At 54.1% G+C, this 21,021-nt stretch overlaps 4 protein-coding genes across 13 annotated transcripts; 3 read left to right on the forward strand and 1 right to left on the reverse strand.

Annotated features, from left to right (window-relative positions):
- Window positions 1–106: 106 nt before the first annotated feature.
- On the forward strand, window positions 107–6,158 carry MGAT1 (alpha-1,3-mannosyl-glycoprotein 2-beta-N-acetylglucosaminyltransferase). 5 transcript variants are annotated; one of them, XM_054183786.1, is made up of 4 exons: window positions 274–371; window positions 1,119–1,377; window positions 2,810–2,829; window positions 3,824–6,158. In XM_054183786.1, exon 4 carries the CDS (start codon window positions 3,853–3,855, stop codon window positions 5,188–5,190), a length of 1,338 nt encoding a protein of 445 aa, XP_054039761.1. In that variant the 5' UTR covers window positions 274–371; window positions 1,119–1,377; window positions 2,810–2,829; window positions 3,824–3,852; the 3' UTR covers window positions 5,191–6,158. The 5 variants fall into 5 exon arrangements, with proteins under 5 accessions (XP_054039759.1, XP_054039760.1, XP_054039761.1 ...); XM_054183784.1 differs by lacking the exons at window positions 274–371; window positions 2,810–2,829 and adding an exon at window positions 107–182 and having other exon boundaries at window positions 3,824–6,157; XM_054183785.1 differs by lacking the exons at window positions 274–371; window positions 2,810–2,829 and adding an exon at window positions 233–252 and having other exon boundaries at window positions 3,824–6,157.
- A 2,922-nt stretch (window positions 6,159–9,080) lies between these two features.
- LOC128901654 (RING finger protein 39-like) lies at window positions 9,081–12,789 on the reverse strand. Of its 3 annotated transcripts, none has more exons than XM_054183760.1 (7): window positions 12,277–12,782; window positions 11,426–11,521; window positions 11,117–11,335; window positions 10,994–11,016; window positions 10,570–10,685; window positions 10,107–10,154; window positions 9,081–9,678 (listed from the first exon to the last, which is right to left on the reverse strand). In XM_054183760.1, the coding sequence occupies exons 1-7, from the start codon at window positions 12,670–12,672 to the stop codon at window positions 9,155–9,157; spliced, it is 1,422 nt and encodes a 473-aa protein (XP_054039735.1). In that variant the 5' UTR covers window positions 12,673–12,782; the 3' UTR covers window positions 9,081–9,154. The 3 variants fall into 3 exon arrangements, with proteins under 3 accessions (XP_054039735.1, XP_054039733.1, XP_054039734.1); XM_054183758.1 differs by having other exon boundaries at window positions 10,570–10,742; window positions 12,277–12,780; XM_054183759.1 differs by lacking the exon at window positions 10,107–10,154 and having other exon boundaries at window positions 10,570–10,742; window positions 12,277–12,789.
- A 27-nt stretch (window positions 12,790–12,816) lies between these two features.
- Window positions 12,817–20,902, forward strand: LOC128901699 (butyrophilin subfamily 1 member A1-like). Of its 4 annotated transcripts, none has more exons than XM_054183850.1 (4): window positions 12,817–12,945; window positions 17,922–18,435; window positions 19,457–19,555; window positions 19,846–20,902. In XM_054183850.1, the coding sequence occupies exons 3-4, from the start codon at window positions 19,480–19,482 to the stop codon at window positions 20,355–20,357; spliced, it is 588 nt and encodes a 195-aa protein (XP_054039825.1). In that variant the 5' UTR covers window positions 12,817–12,945; window positions 17,922–18,435; window positions 19,457–19,479; the 3' UTR covers window positions 20,358–20,902. The 4 variants fall into 4 exon arrangements, with proteins under 4 accessions (XP_054039825.1, XP_054039824.1, XP_054039823.1 ...); XM_054183849.1 differs by lacking the exon at window positions 12,817–12,945 and adding an exon at window positions 14,911–15,046; XM_054183848.1 differs by lacking the exon at window positions 12,817–12,945 and having other exon boundaries at window positions 16,950–18,435; window positions 19,453–19,555.
- Window positions 14,629–16,804, forward strand: LOC128901702 (histone H1B-like). Its single transcript, XM_054183853.1, has one exon. The coding sequence runs from the start codon at window positions 14,767–14,769 to the stop codon at window positions 15,265–15,267; it is 501 nt and encodes a 166-aa protein (XP_054039828.1). The 5' UTR covers window positions 14,629–14,766; the 3' UTR covers window positions 15,268–16,804.
- Window positions 20,903–21,021: the final 119 nt, after the last annotated feature.

The raw sequence follows: 21,021 nt of genomic DNA on the forward strand, positions 1-21,021 counted from the left end.
GCGAGATGGGGGCGTGGTTTCCCGTATAGGGGAGCGTGATTGGCTGGGGGCGTGGCCCGGCCTCGAGGGGGCGCGGTGTTCCGGGGAGGGGTGGAGCTGGTGGGCGGGGCCTCGCCGTTGCCATGGCGTCGCTTCCGGTGCGGCGGGGCGGAAGTGGCGGGCGCTGTCGGGAGGCGCCGCTGGTACCGGGCGGGGGGGCCCGAGGCGGGGAGCGGGGCTGGATCGTGCCCCACCGGAGGGGACATACGGCCTGTGGGGGTTCTCCATGTCCCTTATGGCTGGGGGGGGGACCTCTGCTGTCGCCTCTAGGGGCGGAGGGGCCAGAGCTGTGCCCTGTAGGGGAGGAGGGACCTTCGGTGGCCCCTGGGGGGGTACGAGGAGGGGCTGAGGGGGGGCTCTGACCCCTGCAGGGGTGTCGGGGGGCTGCTATGGGGCTGGGAGGGCTCCCTTCAATCCTATAGGGGCATCAGGGGGGCTGGGGGTGCTGCTGGAGGGCTGGGCGGGTGTTCTGACCCCTATAGGGGTGTCAGGAGGGGCTGGGGGGGTGGCTCTGATCCCTATAGGGGTGTCGAGGGGGTTACTATGGGGCTGGGGGGCTCCTCTGACCCCTATAGGTGTGCCAGGAGGGGCTGGGGGGGGTCTATGACCCCTATAGGGGTGTCGGGGGAGACGGAGGGGGCTGCTGTGGGGCTGGGGGGGCTCCTCTGATCCCTATAGGGTTGTCAGGTGGGGCTTGAACGGGGGGTTCAGACCCCTGCGGGGTGTCGGGGGGCTGCCATGGGTCTAGCGGGACTCCCCTGTGCCCTATGGGGTGTCAGGAGGGAATGGGGGGCTGCTGGGGGGCTGAGGGGCCTCCTCTGACCCCCATATGGGGGTGTTAGGAGGATCTGGTGGGCTGCTATAGGGCTGGGGAGGCTGCTGTGGGGCTGGGGGGGTCCCCTACCCCCTGTAGGGGTTGGGGGGGGACACACGATCTGCTGTCCCTGTGGGGCAGGGAGGAGGCCTCCCTCCCCCCATTCCCTGCAGGAATTCCTCTCCCTGGGGATTTTGTCCCCCCGCCATCCTTGGGGGGGGGAAGTGAGATTTGAGCATTTTAACCTTTTCTCCCTCATTTTTAGAGCTCACCGGAGACACCACCCCCTAGAAAACAAACCATGGCTGGGGGCTGGGGGGTGCTGAGCCCCGAACCGATGGACAGACAGACAGACGCAGCCCCTGCCATGCCCTGACCCCCCCAACCCACGCCCCGAGGAAGCTCGGAGAGGGGAGAGACGCAGCGACCCCCGATTCCCCAGGGATTCCCCGGCGGTTCTGGAAAACGGGGGGGGGAGGGGGGAACCCCAGCGACCCCCCTCCCCCTGGAGCGAGCAACAAAAGGTAAATCCTGAGGATTTTAACCTGGAGAGTGAAGGGAAACATTTTTCCCACCTGTTCGCCGCCTAATTCCCACTGGAAGGGGATTAAAACTTCACGAAAAGGCAAAAAAAAGGGGAAAAATATTGGATTTTTAGGAAGATTGAGGTGATGTGCAGTGGCGAATCCCGTAGAAAAGGGATTAATTTTGCCCAAATGAGGGTTTGTTTCCATCCAGCCACCTCGTTGCAGTTTATTTTGGCGTTGCTCCCCCTGAAATGAAGCCAAAAAGGTGGAAAAATTGGAGAAAAATCATAGAAAAATTGGAAAAATCAGGGTGGGGGGTTCCCTGAAAGCAGCGCTCGCTTCCTCGCTCCCTTCTGGGTGGTTTTGGTGTCACCAAAGCTGGAGCTGCTTTTCCCCAAGGTGTAAAAAGGAACCTGGATTAATTAAAAATGAATATTTAATGAATAATTTAAGGATGGTGGCGCAAAAGTGGCGGGGGGCGGTTGCCACAAATCTAGTGGTTTTGGGGCCTCTGGGGTGGGGAAAAGGAGATTAAAATCCCCCCAAACTTCAGGAATTCATGGATTTGGGGGTGTTTCACCCCTAAAAACCCCTGAGGGGGGAAAAAATGGGGGGGATGTCACCTCCTCTCCCCCCGCCCTCAGATCTGGGGGGGTTTGGGGGCGCCTGGGGATTTAATTGGATTTAATTAGCGGTCGCTCGGAGTGAAGTCGAGGGCAGGGAAAATCCCCAGCTTTGCTTACTCAGCGCTTCGCCGCCTGCTTGTGCCTCCCTGCCGGGGAAAGCCGCAGCTGAACACGCGTTTTGGGCCAAAACCATCTCATTTGGGGCCAAACCCCCCGCGTTTTCAGCCAAAACTCTTCATTCTAAGCCAAAACTTGAGCTGCCGTGAGGCTGAGCTGCTTCCAGCCCCCCAGGTACAGCTTAACCCCAGCACCTCCCCCTGCTAAAAAGCACAAAATCCCTTAAATTTCCCTTTTCACCTATTTTTTCCTTCTCTCTGGCTGCTTTTCCGGGACCAGACCAGCATTTCGTGGCCGGGAACGGGGAGCTTTCACCGTTACCGGCACTTTCTGCCCTCACCCTTCCCCTCTCGGGGGAGGGGAACTGCAGTGCCACCAGGTCCCCCCCCCTTCCTCCCCCTCTACACACCTTTTCCCCCCCTTTTTTTGCTTTTAAATACCCCTTTTCTGGGTGTTTTTCTTTCTTTTAATTCCCTTTTTCCGCCCGCCAACGTGGCCCGCGGCAGCGTTAACCCTTGAGCTGCTCACGTGCGCCCAAGTTAATAAATGGCTTCCCCCCCCCTTTTATATTCTCTTTTTTTTCCCTGTTCCTTATTTTTTTTTCTTATTTTTTTCCTTTTAATTCCCCTCTTCCCCCCCTCCCTTTCTCCCCCCCTCCCCTTCCCTCATTCACATCTTGCCGGCAGGAGTGGGGACCAGGCTCCGGGTGAGTAAAAACACCCTGAAAACGTGGTTTTTGTGAACATTTTAGTGCTCAAATTTTATATATTTTTGGATTTCTCCCCCATTTTCAACTGCCCCCGCCTCAGCACCCGCCCCCCCCCTCCACCTTTGTGCTGGCGAATCCTCGCCGGGGTTAACGTTTAACGGGAGCGGACTCTGCCCTGACATTTGGGCTTTATAATTTGCTTTTTTTTCAACCTATTTAATGTTGTTTTTTTTTTATCGCGGTGCCACGTTTCTGCTGGGAGGCTCCGGGGCCGCGCGGTTTCGCTTCCTCTCTCCAAGGGGGTGGGAGGAAATTCCTCTTTTTCGGGAGGTTGTAGCATGTTTTGGGGGGGGTTTTAGTGGATATTTTGGGGGACACCGCCCTTGGGGGGGCTCTGTCCCCATCCAGCCCCACTTTGGGGGTAAAAAGGGGGTTTTTAACCCTCTTTCTGAGTGTTTTTACCCCCCTTTCTAGAGTTTTTGCCCTTCTTTGGGGTGTTTTTACCCCCTTTCCTGGTGGTTTTACCCCCCTTTCTGGAGTTTTTAACCCTCTTTATGGTGTTTTAAACCTCCTTTCTGGTGTTTCTAACACCCTTTCTTTTTTTTTTCCCCCCTCTTTCTGGTGGTTTTTCCTCCCTTTCTGGTGTTTTTACCCCTCTCTTTGGTGTTTTTCCCCCATTTCATGGTGATTTTTCCCCCCCTTTCTGGTGATTTTTCCCCTCTTTCTGGTGGTTTTAATCCCCCTTTTTTTTTTTTTTTTTTTACACCTTTTTCTGATGTTTTTAACCCCCTTCTGGTGTTTTTACCCCCCTTTCTTTTTTTTTGTACCCCCCTTTCCTGGTGTTTTTCCCCCTCTTTCTTCCCCCCCCCCCCTTTTCTGGTGTTTTTATCCCCTTTTCTGGTGCTTTTAACCCTCTTTCTGGTGGTTTTAACCCCTTTCCTTGTGTTTTTAATCCTCTTTTCTGGTGTTTTTTCCCGCCCTTTCTCCCCAGGTCGATGGAGTGGGAGTGAGCGCTGAAGGATGCTGAAGAAGAGCAGCTTGGTGTTGTGGGGGGCGGCGCTTTTCATCGCCTGGCACGGCCTCCTCCTCCTCTTCCTCTGGAGCCGCCCGCCTTCCCCCGCCACCGACGGCGCCCGCTTAACGGCCGAAGTCATTCGTTTGGCTCAAGACGCCGAAACCGAACTGGAACGGCAAAAAGAACTCCTGCGCCAAATCCACCGCTACAGCCAATTATGGGGGCGGCGGCGGGTTCCCATCACCCCCAAATCTTCACAAATTCCCCCCAGACTCTCCCCCCCGCCGCCACCGCCGCTCACCGATGCCGCCGACGCGGTGTTACCGGTGCTGGTCCTGGCTTGCGACCGCAGCACCGTCCGCCGGTGTTTGGATAAACTCTTACGTTACCGGCCGTCGGCTCAACGTTTCCCCGTCATTGTCAGCCAGGACTGCGGCCACGCCGAAACGGCTGCTGTTATCGCATCCTACGGCGACGCCGTGGCTCACATCCGTCAGCCCGATCTCAGTGATATCCCAGTGCCGGCAGAACACCGTAAATTCCAAGGTTATTATAAAATCGCTCGGCATTACCGGTGGGCGTTAGGTCAGGTTTTTCATACCTTCCGTTACCGCGCCGCCATCGTGGTGGAGGACGATTTAGAAATCGCCCCCGATTTTTTCGAGTATTTCCAAGCGGCGTTTCCCCTCCTTTTGGCCGATCGCAGCCTCTGGTGCATCTCTGCTTGGAACGACAATGGGAAAGAACAAATGGTGGACGTCGGACAAGCCGATTTGCTTTACCGGACTGACTTTTTTCCCGGTTTGGGTTGGTTGCTTTTAGCCGAACTTTGGGATGAACTTGAACCCAAATGGCCGCGAGCTTTTTGGGATGATTGGATGCGTCAACCCGAACAACGCCGAGATCGTTCCTGCGTCCGCCCCGAAGTCTCACGGACCATGACGTTTGGTCGGAAAGGAGTGAGCCACGGCCAATTTTTCGATCAATATTTAAAATTTATCAAACTCAACGACCGCTTCGTGCCTTTTACCCAACTGGATCTTTCTTACCTCAAAAAGGAGGAGTACGAACGTTCTTTTCTCCCCAAGGTTTACGCCGCTCCCGAGGTGAAGGTGGAGGAGCTCCAGGGCAACCGGCGCCGGGAACTGGGCACTGTCCGTTTGCAATACAGCGGCCGCGATTCCTTCAAAGCCTTTGCCAAAGCCCTGGGGTTGATGGACGACCTCAAATCTGGCGTCCCCCGCGCCGGTTATCGCGGCATCGTCAGCTTCATTTATCGGGGCCGACGCGTTTATCTCGCCCCCCCCTCGGACTGGACGGGTTACGATCCCAGTTGGAGTTAGCGGGCGCCATCCCTCTGCTTGTATTTTTATTTTTCGTCCCCTTTTTCCATCATTTTTTGGGTGGTTCTGGTTTTGTTTTTTTTTTTTCTTGTGGTTTTCGGTTGGGTTTTTTTGGCGTGGTTTAGCGAGGATTCAGCACCCAGCGACACCGGGGTGGGGGGAGGGAAATCGGCTGCGAGCGGAGGAATTCTTTTCCAGAATAAAAGCCAAAACCAAAAAAAAATCCTAAAAAAGCCCAAAATTCAGATTTCTTTCGCCGCCCCACAGCTGCCGGCTCCCTCGGGTCCTATATTGCGCTCCGGGGCCTCGTCCCTGCGTTCAGCCCGGTGGCTCTGGGTGCTCCAGGCCATAAACTGACCTATAGTGGTCTGTGCGCGTTTATATGGGTCTATACAGGTTTATATGGATTTATTTGGGTCTGTATGAACCTATGGGGGGTCTATACAGGTCTATGTAGGCATATGTGAACCTATAGGGGTCTATACGAACCTATAGGAGTTTATGTGGGTCTGTACAGGTCTGTGTGGGTCTATATGAACCTATAAGAGTCTATTCGGGTCTGTATGGGTCTATACAGGTCTATGGGGGTCTATACAGATTTATAGGGGTCTGTACGAGCCTATAGGGGGTCTATACAGATCTATGTGGGTCTATACAGACCTATATGCCCTGGTCCCTATATGGTCTAAGCCCTATATTCTGGGCATTCTACTGGGCTGTGAGGTCTGTAGGGGGTATAAGGGACCTGTACAGGGTCTGTGCCCCAGTCCCTATATGTGATTGTGTGCTCTGGGCCCTGTATATACATGGTTTGTCCCTATATGGGGCTATAGGGTCTGGGCACTATACCCAGGCCCTATATCGCAGACCACACAGTCTCCTCCCCATAGGTGTGCCCTATACCACAGCCCGCTTGCTGCTCTATACGTTCTGCCCCATATATTCCAGCCTTGGAGTACCAGCTCCGGGGGGGCGGGGCATAATTTCTGCTGCTAAAAAGGCCCCTTTTGTGTTAAAAAAGCCCCTTTTTAGCTTAAATAAACCCTTGGATGTGGCTTTTTTTTGGGGGGGTGGGGGGAGAAAGGTCCCACTTGGCTTTGTTTTGGGGAGAAAAAGCCTCTTTTCAGAGCGGAGGAAGTTATGAAATGCAAGAAATGAAATTAAATTATGAAATTTTATCACAATGAATTGGGATAAAAAGAGGGGAAAAGGGCAATGTGGGGGGAACTGGGCAAACTGGTGACACTGGGAGGGATTTCTGCCCCCCTTCAAGCAGGATTTGGGTTAAATCCTGGTGGTTATAGGGATATTTTTGGAGCTGTTTCCTCTCCACTTCCACTGCTGGGGCTAAAAACACCAAATCTTTTTATTTTCACTTAAAAGGGGGAAAATCCACACACAAAGAAAAGGTGGTTTGGGGTTTTTCAGCACTTTTGCCTCGAGGCAGCAGTGCGCAGCCCCTTTTTTGTTAATCAATTCTGCCCCAATTGGGGGTTTTCTTCCCCGCGGGCACCATTTTGAGGGTGGAAAATAGGAAAACGCCCATTTCCCAGTGCGCTGGCTGTCCCCCCCCCCCAGGGAAAATGCCCAAAACAGGACAAACCTCCCCAAAACCAGAGAATTAAAAGCCCCGACACCCCCTTGGTTCACACTGGAGCTGTATTTTGGGGTGAAATATGACCGAATTGGTGTATTTTGGGTATAACGAGCTGGTGATTTAAAAAAGCGTCTTTTGAGCCCCAGTTTTATACACACCCATCAATTATTAACCCGAATAGAGTCAAACCCACTTCCCCAAAATCTGCCTTTTTCCACTTAAAATGGTCCCCAGGGCAGATTTAACGCCCCCGCCCTCGGAGGGCCCCGCAGTCCTCACTCAGGTCCGTCCCTCCGCCTCCGCTGCCCCTCGCCGGCTGCTCAGTCCTCACTCCGGTCCGTTCTGGGGCGGGTTAGTGGGAGAGGAAGTAGCCAATGGGGCTCCGCGATGGAGTAAGGAGCAGCCAATCAGAGCGCGTCGACGGCTTATAGGGGGCGGGGCGCGGGGCTTGGCGGGAAGAGTTCGGCGGGATGGCGCGGGCGAAGCAAGCGGCGGTGGCGGCCGGTAACAAGAAAAGCCAAAACGCCCCTTCTCCAGCCCCAAACCCCCCCGACATGCCCCCGGCTCCTCCTAGATCTCTAGCGCTGTGGAAAAAACTCCGTCTCTCACAGAAGAAAAACCCTAAACTGCTCCCCGTGGCCTTTTTCCGTGGGTTAGTGCGGCGTTTCTCTGTTATCCAGGCGGGCTTTGGGGTGCACGGGGCAGCAGTGGCAGCTCTGCAGGAGGGCTGCGAGGCACATCTGCTGGCGCTGCTGGAGGAATGGGGGCTTTGTGCCCTCCATGCTAAGCGAGCCGCCGTCCAAACTGCTGACGTGAATCTTGTGAAGTGCCTTCAAGTGAAAAGAGGTTGATTTTTTTTCCCCCTTCCCCAGTGCTGCAGAACTGGCTTTGGGCCTGCTGAACTATGCAGAAAGGCAACTTTTTTTGTGTTTATGCTTTATTTTTCCTGCATGGACTTTCAAATTAACTATCTATTAAGCCTTTCAGAGGAAATAGAGTGTTGGAAGCTCATTGGAGCAGGACTCTGTGAAGAAGCACTTTGATTTACGTGAAGCATCGATGGACCTTGTGCTGTTAACAAGCTCTTGTGTTTCGAGGGTGACATGACCTTGTCATGAACCAAGCGGGACAGTGACTAATTACAAACTGAGCTGGGCTGTAATTTGGGTTTAGCAGTGAGCTGCAATGTTGTGGGTTTGTCAAGGGCCTTATTTAAAGTTGCTGCTGCCTAGTTGGGGCCCTGAAGATGAAAAAAGACGCCTTCCCCACTGCCTTTCCCTGTGGTTTCACCTCTTCCTCAGACCAAAGTCACGATTCTCTGCGGCTGCGGGGAGGGAATTCTGGCAGCAGAGGCAGTGTGCTTGGGGCTGTAAGAGGCAGAGATGCGCTCAATCTTGCCTGTGCTGCCTGATAACAGCGCTTTATTACATGGTTTTACCCTAATAATGCCTTCTTGCTGTCTGAAGATGCTGCTTTTGTTTATTTTTCCCCCTTCTGGTCACTCATAGGTGGTGAAATGGGGATGAAATCCTATCCACGGCTTCTCTCTCCGCTCACATTCTGGCAGCGATTGCAAAACCACAGGGAGGCCCCAGCCTTGAGCCATCCTGGGAGGCGCAAGAAGTGGTTTTATCCCATTTCCCCTAATTTCTCTGCAAATCTTAAGCTGAGAATTCTCCGTCTGCAAAACCTTCCTACGAGGCATCTACCAGCAGCAACAAAGCCCCTTTTCTTCCTCAAATTTGAGCTCTCATGTTTTTTAGGGGTTCTCCCTGTTTTTCTGGGTCTTGTTTCCTTTAACGAACAGCTGGGGAAACAAAAATCTCCTCGTTCTCCTATTGAGGGTATTTTCTTGCAAGGAAATGTAGTGTGATGAGGGGGGAGAAACCCAACAAAAATTGGCAAAAAAAAAAAAAATCTATTGAGTACAGCCCCTCTCCCCAGCATGCAAAATCCTGCTCTGCTATGGGTTCCTGTGCAATTTCCTTCTCTTTCTTTACCCCCCCCTCTTTAAAAAATAATAATTACATGAGTGAAAAATGTGCATTCAGGGTGGGCTTTGCTTTGGGGAAGGGGTTTGGGGTGAGAGCTGTGAAGCCACAGTGGGGAGCAAGATATTCCCTTGGGTTTTTTCCCTTTTCAAGGCTTATTTTCACTGGAAAACTGCCCAGCAGAGCTGCAAAAAATTGTATTTTCAGGGGACTTTTGAGTCTGTGCAAACCCATCGAGGAGCAGGGGGGTGAAATGTGATTAATTTTGCTAAATTAGGTGTTAAAAGGAAAAGCAAATGGGGTTGGGAGGGGTGTGGGGGCTGTTTATTGAGTGAAGGGGTGGTCAAGGGGGTGGAAGGGTGGGATTTTGGGGGGCTCAGGGGCAGAGGGTGAGCAGAGCTGGCCCCTCACCCAGCCACAGCAGCGGCCGCAGTCGTTCGCCAGCGAAAGCAGCTGGGGGGAAGGCGAAGATTTCAGTTTCGCTGTCGGCATCGCGAAAAGCCACCCGCCCCATGGCGTAATCCAAAGCCACCTCGATGCGCCGGGGCACGCGGCTGTGGGGCAGAGATGTGGGGCTGGGCCAGGTGAGAGCCCGCAGCTGCCCCAGCCACTGCCCCACAGCCCAAACCCCTCGTTCAGGGCTGAGACCGAAACAACCTTTACGGGAGACAAACTCACGAGCCACCCCCAGCGCCCAGTCGGGACCAGGACGAACCTCCACGGCCCAACGGTGCCGGCCCCCGGCGAAACCCTGACGCCCCAAAACGCAACGTAGAGACTCAAATCGCTCGGCTCCTGAAGGAAGAGGAGCCTGGGGGGTTTCCCGACGTCCTGCAGTCCGGCCGTCTGCTGACACCAGGATTTGGGGGTGAGCTGTGGCCGGGTCCAGCGTCACGGTTGCTGGAGGAGGGGGGAGAGGGGTGTCAGCTCCAAACATTGCGCTCAAGCATCATTCCCAGGTGCAGCATCGGCTCCAGGTGTTGCAGAAGAGCATTGGCTCGAAATATGGCACCTGAGCATCGGCCCTGGGTGTCACACCAAAGCGACAGCTCCAAATATTGCGCTAAATGATCAGCTCTAAATGTTAGACCGGAGCATCAGCTTCAAATGACGCGTCTGAACATCAGCCCCAAGCCTTGCACCGGAGCTTCAGCTCCAAATATCACCCTTGAGGATCTAGGCTGGATGTTGCACTGGAGCCTCAGCTTCAAATCTTGCACCTGAAGCACCAGCTCCAGCTTTTGCAGCCGCGACCCAGCTCGTGACGCTGAATCTGAGCATCAGCCCCAGGAACGGAACCCAACCATCGGCGCTGGAGCCTGACTCACCTCTCCGATATCCCCCCGAGTCTTCCTCCGGTGGGCACCCCACGATGGCTAGAAAGAGAAGATGACCCCGGAGACTCCTACCCCTGGGTCTGGCCCTGGGGCTGCCCCACATCCCCGCCATTCCCCATCCCACCCAGACTCCCTTTGTGTGGGGCATTGCCTCCCTCCCTCCCCACCTAATTAATGTTATAATTTGGGTGCTAATTAACAGCCAGCAGCCCTCTGCAGCTTCCCACCCGCTAAGGCTGCTATAAAGAGGATAAATCCCTGATTTTTTTTATTATATTTTTTTTAAATTAAAGGGGCATCGTTGGGCGATTTTTTAAATTAAAGGGGCGATGCTTGGACCTTCCAGCTAAACTTGGCTAATTCTGGGTGGTCTTTACCCCCTCCAGTCCCCCTCCAAACTCTTCTTTCTGCTTATTTAAATCTCTTTTTTTGCCATTTTTTACCCTCCAAATACCTTTAAACTGCGTCGCCGCTTCTGTGAGCACATTGGTTTTCAAGACAAAATCCTCAAGCTCTGCTTCCAGCTCCGGCATTGGTGGAAGCGACGGTTGTGCCTTCCACTCCGTGCACCTCGGGGGGAGGCAAATTGGGGTGTTTAGTGCCAAGAAACCCCCACGTTTCCCTTCCCTGTGGTGAAAAACCACGGGGGAAGCTTTATTTCCCCGGGAAAGGCTCCAGATCCTACAAGGTGTGATGGGAGACCCCCATGGCCACCAAGCTTGGGATCAACCATCAACCTCCCCCAGCTCAAAAGCAAAATCCTTGCAGGGGGGAAAGATGTGAGGAGGGATGGGGGAAAGGATGAGGAGGAAACCCCAAACCCAGAGGAATTTTGGCCCAAAACAGCTGTTCCTGATGATGTTTTTTGGCCCCGGTACCTGCTGAGGGTGATTTGGGCATCCTGGAGAGGAAGGGAGAGAGATGCTCAGGGCTTGTTTGCCTCTGAATAAAAGCCAAAAAGGGGGAAAACAGAGGGATTTTTGGGGCAGGATTTGGCTCACCCGTAGGAGGTCACCATCTGGTTGCCGGCACTTGGCCTGGAGCTCAGTGCGGCGTTGCCGGAGCCGGGCCAGTTCGGCAGCTTCACTGCGGCGTTGCTCCTCCAGCCCTCGGCGCAGACGCCCCAGACGGATCAAAAACCGCGATTCCTGCTCGCCCAGTGCCCGACGAAGCCCTTCCAGCACCACCAGCAGCTTCTGCTTCTCAGCATCCACTAGAGTCTGGGGGATGAAGGAAGAGGAGGAGGATGCTAGAGGGGGGATGAAGCAGTTTGCCCCCCCACGGTGCACCCCGACAGCAGGAGCACCTACCAGCATCTCCCGTCTCATCTCCTCTGCTGCCACCACCAGCCCGGCGCGTCGCTCGTCCTCCTCTTGCAGGGCTTTTAGGGAAGCTGCGAATCGCTCCTGCAACCGGGGAAAAAGGGGGTTTGGCTCCTGGAGGCGGGGGGCGGGGGGGGGTAAAGGGGGGCTAGGACTCCTAAAGCACCCTGCATACGGCCAGCACTGGCAGCCCCATCCTCCTCCTCCTCTCCTCCAGCTGTGCTGAAGCAGGTATGCGCATGAATGCTCATGGTATAATTAGTTTTATAGCTATTCTATATGTATATCCACACATTATCTGTGTAAATATATAAATATATAGTGTTATATGGCCACTACAGGTCTCCCAGACGGGCTGGGATGCTCCATCTCTCCAAGACTCCCTCTAAAAAGTCCCCACCAGCTCCTAAAAAGTCCCTGTGAGCCCCTTAAACACCACAGCCCCCCTTTCTCCCCTCTCCTTGCACCCCCTGCTGGGTCTGGACCCCCCCCTCTTTGGGGACCCCCATTTCCCCTCTACTCCCGGAAGCAGAGCAGGAACCCCCCACGGCGCAGGCGCTGTGTGAGAGCAGGAGCCTTTAAATCCCTGATATTTAGAGTTTCGGTTTCCAAACTTCCACCTTCCCACCCTATTTCATACTGAGCCCTCAGCAAATTGCAGCATTTCAGCTTAATTTTGACTTTTGGATGGTCACAGTGCTTTCCCTCCCCCCCTTGGAAAGAAGAAAAATCTTTGCCCCATCTGAAACTACGTATTTTTGGGGCTGAGTTTTAAGGGAAATTGGGTTTTTAGGGTCACTGAGGCAGAGAGAGGGCGTTAGAGACGGGGTTTTTCTCACCCTGTACTCACGAGCAGCCTCTTCGCTGGGCACGGTGGGGTGTGGGTGATGCTCGGCGCAGGCGGCGCAGAGGAGAATCCCATCCCGGCGACAATAAAACGTGAGGGGTTGCTGGTGCCGCCGGCAAATCTCGTCCCCCACCGGCGTTGCCAACTCCTGGACGGCGGCCACCACATTGGCGAGTTGCCGGTTGGGACGGAAGCCATCGCGAGAGAAAGGTAAACGGCACTGGGGGCAGGAACCGACCCCAGAGGCATCTGTGGAGCAACAATCGAGGCAACGGCGGCAAAAATTGTGGCCGCAAGTCAGGAGCATGACGGGATCGTGGAAGAAATCCAAGCAGACGGCGCAGGTGGTCTCCTCCTGGAGGTTTTCCACGGCGTTACCCGCAGCCATGGCCCAGGCGACGGGGGTTTGTTTTTTTCTGAGCCGTCAGGGAAACGCCCCACGCGAAGGGGCCGGGCAATGGTTCTTCTGGAAGCGGTGACGGAGCAGGAAGCTGGCGTTGGCATCCGGATCCTCACTGTCAAAAGCAAGGCAGAGCTTATCCCACATTCTAACCACACCAGCGATAAAATAACCACCCCAGCGATAAAACAACCCCCAGGGTCAAGGCCAGTAAGGATTTAAGGACAGCAAGGAACACAGGCAGAGATCGCTTTGGGAGAGGTGAGTTATTTGCGAGGTGTTTTTTCTACCACGCTGGCTGCACCTGGGGAAAGCAAACTGTGGCCGGAGGGTGGCTGTAGAAAGCAGGGATTAACACAGGAATACGAGGAGTAAGCGGAGTTCCTGCTACGTCCCTGCGGAGCTCAGGCAGATATTAGCCATGTCGCCAGCAATAAGCCGAGCGAGGAGTTTCAAGTTAAATAAAATCCCACCGCTAAACCTCAGCACCCAAGTCAGACATGAAAAATAAGCAGCAGAGGGTAAAAAATAAGAACTAGCAGGATCTGTGGCTGGAGGTGGTGTTAGAGCAGCTTTAAGATGAGGCTGCCAAACTCCTATCCCAGGAGGGAATAATGTTAATGCAGTCATATAATAAATTAATTCAGAGAACAAAACCAAACCAAATGAGTGTTTTTGAGCTGGAAGTTTCACATTTTATAGAATACAGCCCACATACAAATAATTTAAAAAAGAGGATACTAATCAGCAATTATGATAGTTATGAATAAGGCTGATAAAACTGTAAAATAAATGGAATATTCCCAAACAAGGCTGTAAAAAACACAGGTCGCTGAGCCCCAAATTACCAGCTTTGGCTTTTCCCCAGGAAAACCACATCCCCTTCCTCAGGGGAAAGCAGAGGCACTGCCGAGCCCCCAACCCCGGCTTGCAACGGGGGCAAAAATAAACAAAAACGGTGCAAAAACCCACCGGATATTTATTAGCTCTGCAAAAAACCCGTTAATAGACCCAGATTCGCCCCTGTGGGAGGGGCGAGTGGAGGCGGGGTCCTCACCTTCGCCCCCGCACGGCGGATCGGAAGGTTCTTTTCTCATTGGTTGATAGCGCGGAGCCAATAGGAAGCCTAAGCGCGTCCGGCGGCCAATAGGAGGCGACGTTTGTGATCCCCTTTCCCACTATTTGTGCCCGCGTCGGGGGCCTCGAGGCTGCGATGGGGCAAAGCGCGGGTGCAGCGAGACGGGACGAAACAGGAGGAACCAACCCGAAATAAACCCCAAAGTTTAAATTCTCGCGGCGGGTCTCTGGGCAGCAAAAAAGAAAAAAAAATCCCAAACTTTTTATTTATCTTTTATTTTTTCAAGCACATTTTTTTCTAAGAAGTGGTTGAAAAAAGGTTGTAATTAACAGGAAATATGTTTTAATTAATTAGTTGTTGCTTCAGATACTTATTAGACCTTTCTAAGAGGGATTTCAGCCTATGAGAGCCTTTGGCAACAAAAAGAGAAACTAAAGCTGCGCTAGATATAAATATTTTTCTATAAATTACTTTTTCTAAAATTTTTTTGTTATTTGTATATACATACACATAGAAATAAATTAGTGTTTACATTTCATTTAAGCTGCAATTTTGTTTGTGTACAGCTCCCAGAGCTGCAGAGCCTTGGGGCAAGCACGCGTGGCAGCTGCTTGACTTTCGGGGGACGATTTTTAACATTTTAGGAGTTGTTTGGGTTTTTTAACACAGTTTCTCTAGGGCCTGGCCGCGGGGACACTGAGAGGCGTGGCGGGGCGTGTGTGTGAACCCGCTCTGGCGCTTCCCTTGGGGCGAGGGGTTTTTTTGAGGGGGGAAAAGCCCGTTTTGGCCGCGGCGGTGTGGGGGGGGAGGCGCGCGGAGGGTTGATTCGGCGGCGTCCGCCGGGGAGGGGAGGGGGGGTCGCACGCGCGCGGAGGGGACGTTGCCTCGGTTGCGTCCGGCGCGGGGGTATATAAAGGGCCCGGCGAGGGGGGGCTGTCGCGCAGTCGGGCGGTGGCGGCCGAGGCAGGCGGAGCGGCGGCGGAGCAGTGGTTGGAAGCCGGGCCATGCCGCGGCGCAAAGCCGCGGCGCAGCCCTCCACGTCGCTGCCGCAGAAGCGCGGGCGGGCGTCGCTGTCGGACCTCATCCTCTACGCTGTCTATTTGGCTGCTGGCCGTAAAGGTGCTTCCCTCGCTTTCATCAAGAAGGTTCTCGTTGTTGATGGTTACAACGTGGTGCGGAATGGGGCTCGCCTGAAGGCGGCGCTCGGTTCTTTACTGGACAAAGGGCTTCTGCAGCGGGTGACGGGCAGCGGCATCGCCGGGTCGTTCCGCCTTGGCCGTGTCGGTAAGGAGCGAGTAGAGAGAGCCGGGCCGCGCGGGAGGGCAGCCGGTATAGCCCGTCGGAGCCCAGCCGGGAAGGCGAAGGGGCGGAGGCGTGTTGTTAAAGCCACTGTGCAGCGGCTGAAGAAGCCGAGGAGACCGAGAGGCAAAGCGGAGGTGGCAGCCGGGGGCGCAGAGGAGGCTGGGGGTCCTGCGGCAGTAGTGGTGGTTGCGGGCGAGTGTTAGCGTGGTGGATGGAGTGATAAAAAGTGGAACCCAAAGGCTCTTTTAAGAGCCACCACTGGGGGTTCAGCAGAGGAGCTGGACACGGGGCGGGGCCGCGCCCGGAGCGGGGGGAGCTGCTCCCCGGTACCCCCAGGGCGAGGGGAAGGGGGATTGCGGGGCGGCAATGAGAGTTGAACCGAGGGGTGGACGCTGCTGGGAGCGACTGGAAGAGGTGCCCCGAGAGAAGGGTTGGGGTGCGAATAGGTGCGGCACGGGGAGGTGGGTGCTGCCTCGCATTTCTAAAAGAGCTGCATCGCGGGATGGTGAGGGTGAGGCAGCATTAACAGATGCGTGAAGGGATGGGAGATGTAAAGGGTGAATAAAAAGAGCTGTGTTCAGGGGTGGGACGTAGGAGGGGACATCGGGGGTACTCGCCACCCCATGTCGCTGTAAGCTGAACCGATGGCGAGGCATCGTAAAAGCTGCACCGAGGGCCGGCCCGTGCCCGTGTCACCGAAAGAGCTGCCCCGAGCGAGGCGCGAAGCAGGGCGGCTGCCCTCCGGGACACTGGAACCCGCACCAGGGGTGGGCGGGGCGGCGACAGAGTGGGTGGCACGGAGGGGTGGTTGGCTGATATCAGGAAGAGTCACACCAAGGAAGGGGAGAGATGAGGCAGCGCTAAAAGGAGCTATGGGAAGGGGTGGGGAGAGCGGAGGGAATAATAAAAGATGCACCGGTGAATGGCCGCCGCCCCGTGTCACGAAAAGAGCTGCACCGAGGGACAGGCAAGGCGCCACCGAGGGCTGGGACGTAGAAGGAGGCACCGGGGGGGGCAGCACTAAAAGAGCTGCACGGAGGAACGGGTTGAGGCGGCGATGAGCTGCATGGAAAGAGGGTGAGGTGGCACTAAAAGACCTGCACCGAGGGACAACCGCCGCCTAACTGGGTGGTACCGAGGGGCGGGAGGTGTGAAGCAACAATAAAAGCTGCGCTGCGGGGCAGGCGAGGCGGCACTGAAGGAGCTGCACCTGGCGGGTGGCAGCTCTGGGGCATCGCTAGAAGAGCTGCCCCGGTGGCGAGGCGTCAAGGAACGGGGCTGCACCGAGGGAAGTATAAGGTATCATGAAAAGAGCTGCCCCGTAGGCTGGGCTGCTGCCTCACCCCGCTAAAAGAGCTGCACTGAGGGACGGGGAGGTGCGAGGCGGCGATTAGGGCTGCGCCGAGGGCCAGCCCTGCCCGTGTCACCGAAGGAACTGCCCCGAGGAAGGGGCGAAGTGGGGCGGCGCTAAAAGCTGCATCGAGGGATGGCCGCTCTCCGGGACACTGGAATCCGCATCGTGGGGCGGGCGACGTGCGGCCCGGCTCGATACCTCCGGTGAAGGCAAAGAAGTTGTTGCTAAGGATGAAAAGAGCTTGCGCAATCAAAGAGAAGAGGCGTGTTGTATCGGCATAGAGAGCAAAAAGACTTGAGGAACCGAAATGGGGTGACTGCAGTTGCCGCTAAAATCGCAACCTTCTGGTTGTTAGCATTGAAAATAAAATGCGCCCTTTAGGTGAATTTGGCTCGTTATAATTGGAAGCGAGAGCACAAGCAGCCAATAGGAGGAGCCGCCTGTGCTAAGTACAGTATGTTAATTTAGTCGATTTTTGTAAATTATAGACGCTTACAACGTTTAAACCAGGACGCGACAGCTTTGCTGGGCTCCCAGGCAGCGCCTGTCTCTGTCCAGGCACGAAATAAATCCGTTTCTCGGCTCTTTGGGCGCCGGGGCCGGGAGAGCGCTTCTAGCGGCGGAGGCGACCGTGGGGGTTCTCAATCAGGTCCGGCCTGTCGGGCAACCCTGGAGGGGGCTGGCGATGCAGTTTTCAACCAGGTCCGCTCTTGGCCTCTGTGTCGGGTCTCCCTGTGCCTGGAAGTGGGCTGGGGGCTGCGCCTGCTGTTGCCGTGCGTTTAGCAGCCTCCTTTTCCTCCCAAAATAACGAAATTTTCCCTGAATACCTTTGAATTGTCCCTAAATAACTCCGAATTCTTTCTCAAACGCCTCTGAATTCTCACAAAATATCTCTGAATTGCCCCAAATGCTTCTGAATGCCTCATAATATCACTCTGAATTATTCTTGAGTACCCAGGAATTCTCAAAAAAATGCCTCTGAATTCTCCCCAAATAATTGAGTTATCACCAAATACCTCTGAATTCCTCCCAAAATAAGTCTTCCTCAAATACTGCAATTATTCCCAAAATAACCGCATTTCCCCAAATACTTCCGAATTCCTCCCCAAATTCCTCTCAGTTCATCCCAAATATCTCTGAATTCTCTCAAAACACTGGAGAGGGATGCTGGCACAGGGGGTGTTTACAGGGTAACATGGCAGGGGAAGGAACCAAGTACCCTGTACCTGCTTGGGATGCTCCAAATACCCTGAAAATGGTGGGGGGAAGGGACAAAAAGGGGGTTCAGGACCCCCCTGGGCAGCACTTTGGGGGGCCTTTTCCCTTAAAAGCAGGAATTAATTTGCTTTAAGTTGCTCCCACCAGGTGCTCTATCTTTGCTTTTCCACCAAGAAACTGAAGTAGTTTTGGCTTTCCACCATTTTGGGGGGACAGAGTGTGTGGGGAAGAGGCCTGATGGGCCATAGGACACGGATGGCTTATAACGTGTTTTATTTCCCCCAGGTTGTCTCGTTTCCAGGCTCACCACTTCCATCAGCTCCCCTCCACTGTGTGGAAGGAGCTGCAGCCAGATTTTGGGGGGTAGGATTAACCAATTTTGTGCTTGTGGTGCAATAATGCACATTTTTTGCACCACCTTTTTTTTTTTTTTCCCCCACCCTCCCTCTCTCCCTCGCTGACATTGAGAAAGAAAATGGCCCTGAAAGGGGGTGGGGGGGGAAGGCACAATCAGAGGGTGCAGGAGGCATCCGAGCGCTTCACAGCCCCATCTGCGGGCGGGAGATTGGACACCTCCTCCCTCCCCAGCCGATAAAAGCTGGCAGAGGCAGAGACGGGACCGAGCTTTTGCTGAGCCTGTGCCAGAGAAGAGGGTAAAAAAAAACACCTAAAAGAGGGGGAAAAAAACCCAAAAAACAAGATAGGAAAAAAAATCCCAAGCAGAGAAGCCACCGGTGGAGGAAAAGCAGCTGGAGGAACCCCAAAGCGGCGCCGGTGCCACCAAGGAAAACCCTTAAAGGTGCGAGAATGGGGAAAATCCCAACGCTTTCGTGTGGGTTACATCACCCTGCCACTTTTTTTGGGGGGGGGCGGGGGGAGGGGATTCTGAGCACTCTCCCCATCCCATCAACAAGAGAAGGAAAATGGGTTTATCTTTGCTTTGCCCTTGGGAGCTTTATTTCGGATTTAAGGGTGGTTTGCAGTGGTTGATCATGGTTATTATCTGCTTCTGTCTGCCCCTGCTGGGGAAATTTGGGTGAGAAACAGCTCAGCTCCTGTTTATATCTTAATTTAAGGGTGATTTCCCCCACACACACACACTTTTTCTCATCCACCTATTGCTTTAATTTCCCTCTCTGCCATTTTGCTGGGCAAAGCACACAGAAAAGCAGCAACGTGTTTATTTTTGAACATCTTGCGTTGTTTATTCAACTATTTTTGGGCTTTATTACTAATTTCCAGTGCCCTTTACCCCTGGCAACCACTTGTTTGTGCTCAAAAGCCCACATCAGATTTCAGAGGACGGATTCGAGGCCCTTCGACGCCGGCCCTTATCTCCACCGTGCACATTTTCCCCCAGGGCCAGCGGTGAATTTCTCCACCTCTCGCAGGATTTCTTTGGACACGAGAGAGTTGGACTCGGCTTATCTCGATTTTAAGGATTTTTCTCACTCCACTAAACCTTGTTGGAGTCGAATGCGGATAGATGTAAGAAGGATTCGTGCCCCAAGCCAACACGAAGAATAGAGATTTTAGGGTTTAATTGTTTCTAGGAGCTGGATAGGTCCAGCCCAACGTGCTCCTCCTGTTCCCGTCATAGTCATCAGGGAATTAACACATTTCATCCATGTCCGTGGGTCTTCCCATAATGAACCAAGCTCCTTTGCAATCACTGCAGAAAAAGACTGCCATTTACTTTCACATATTTTGACTAAATGTGGTGGTTGAACCTATAAAAAGGGGTGAAAAGCTGAAATGGGGCCATTTGCAGGATAATAATTTGGTTTTATTTTCTTTCCCGTCTCTGCACCTCAAGCCAGGAGGGGAGAACATCGCGGGGGCGATGGCTTTCTTCCTCAAACCGCGGCCACGCACGTGGGATCTTGCCCTGGATTATCACACGGCAAAACAGTTTGAAGGTAACAAAGGGCAGAGAGAGAGGAGCAAAGTGCCAATTCCTGATGGTTTCTGGGCTGCCTTGAGATGGCCATTAGAGATTATCTCTAACCCCCATCTTGGCTCTTTCATGTCCAACCTCACCTGGAGATCCTTAATCTCCAACCCCCATCCCTTGGCTCTTCCATCTCCACCCTCACCACTCCTCTCCCTTCCTCCTTGAGAAGTCACCACTGAGGGGGGATTTTGGGGGGGTACAAGTCCTCTTGTGCTTCAGTTTGGCATCTGATTCCTTCTCTCTTTCGCTCTCCAGTGGACGTGACCCTGGATCCGGCCACGGCGGGTCCCGAAGTGATCCTCTCCGATGACCTCAAAGAGGCCACCTGGGGTAGACCTGGCCGCCGGTGGCCTGAGGGTCCAGGCCGGTTTGACACGGATCCGTGCATGTTGGGCAGCGAGGGCTTCACCTCGGGCCGGCACTACTGGGAGGTGGAGGCCAATGGGCGCTTCTGGGCAGTTGGGGTGGCCCGCGAGTCGGTTCAGAGGAAAGGCCGCATCCTCTTCAAGCCCAACGCCGAGATCTGGGGCTTGCAGAAGTACGATGAGCTCTGCGTGGCCCTCACGGCTCCTTCCAACACCTCTGTCCCACTCCTCAACGGGGAGATCGGGGTCTACCTGGACTATGAGGTGGGGCAGGTCTCCTTCTATGCCGTCGGCAGCCGCCAACGCATCTTCACCTTCCCCGTGGCCTCCTTCAGTGGCGAGAAGGTCTTCCCCTACTTCTGCGTCCTCCTCTCCACCATCAAACTGTCCCCCAGGGGGTGACGTGTCCTCCCCCGCCCCCGAAGCTGGTTGTTCCCCAGGTTGGAAACGCTCCTTGATCTTCCTCAACTCTTCCAGGTGTTGGAGTCATTCCCACCTCAGCTCATGGTCCTACACCTCTATCTTAGATGTCTCCATTTTTGGGTTATATCCAGGGGGTTTTGGGTCCAAGCTCGGTGCGGTTTGTCTCATCTGGAAGCCACTGTCGTTAAATCCATCCAAAACTCGTTAACCGAGCTGGTTTTGAGTGGAAAACTTGGGTTTTCCTCCCAAACTCAGCCCCCTCTGAAGGTTTTCTTTAGTGACCTCAGTGCTGGGCTTCCAACTCTAATTAAAAAATCTTAATTCTTGCAGGTTTTTTTGTTAATACCAGCCACTACCTCGTTTTTAAAACTGATTTTTGTCATCAGGAGGATGTGCTTGCTCTCGCTTCCCCCCCTGCCATTTCCTTCTGCTGTTCCCCACACTCAGGATCTGAGTAAATTAAGGTGCGATTGATTATAAGTGTGCTCAGAATATAATAAATATTTTACAATTTTTTGCTATAAGGAGGAGGTGTCTCCATTTGACCCACCGCCAAGCTGCCCCAGCCCCACAACCACCAACAACGACCCCCAGGACTGCCCCACATGGGACCCCAAAGGCTGTCCCAGCCCCCCAACACCTC

This window comes from Rissa tridactyla, chromosome 27 (genome assembly GCF_028500815.1).
Source record: "Rissa tridactyla isolate bRisTri1 chromosome 27, bRisTri1.patW.cur.20221130, whole genome shotgun sequence".
Lineage (NCBI taxonomy): Eukaryota > Metazoa > Chordata > Aves > Charadriiformes > Laridae > Rissa > Rissa tridactyla.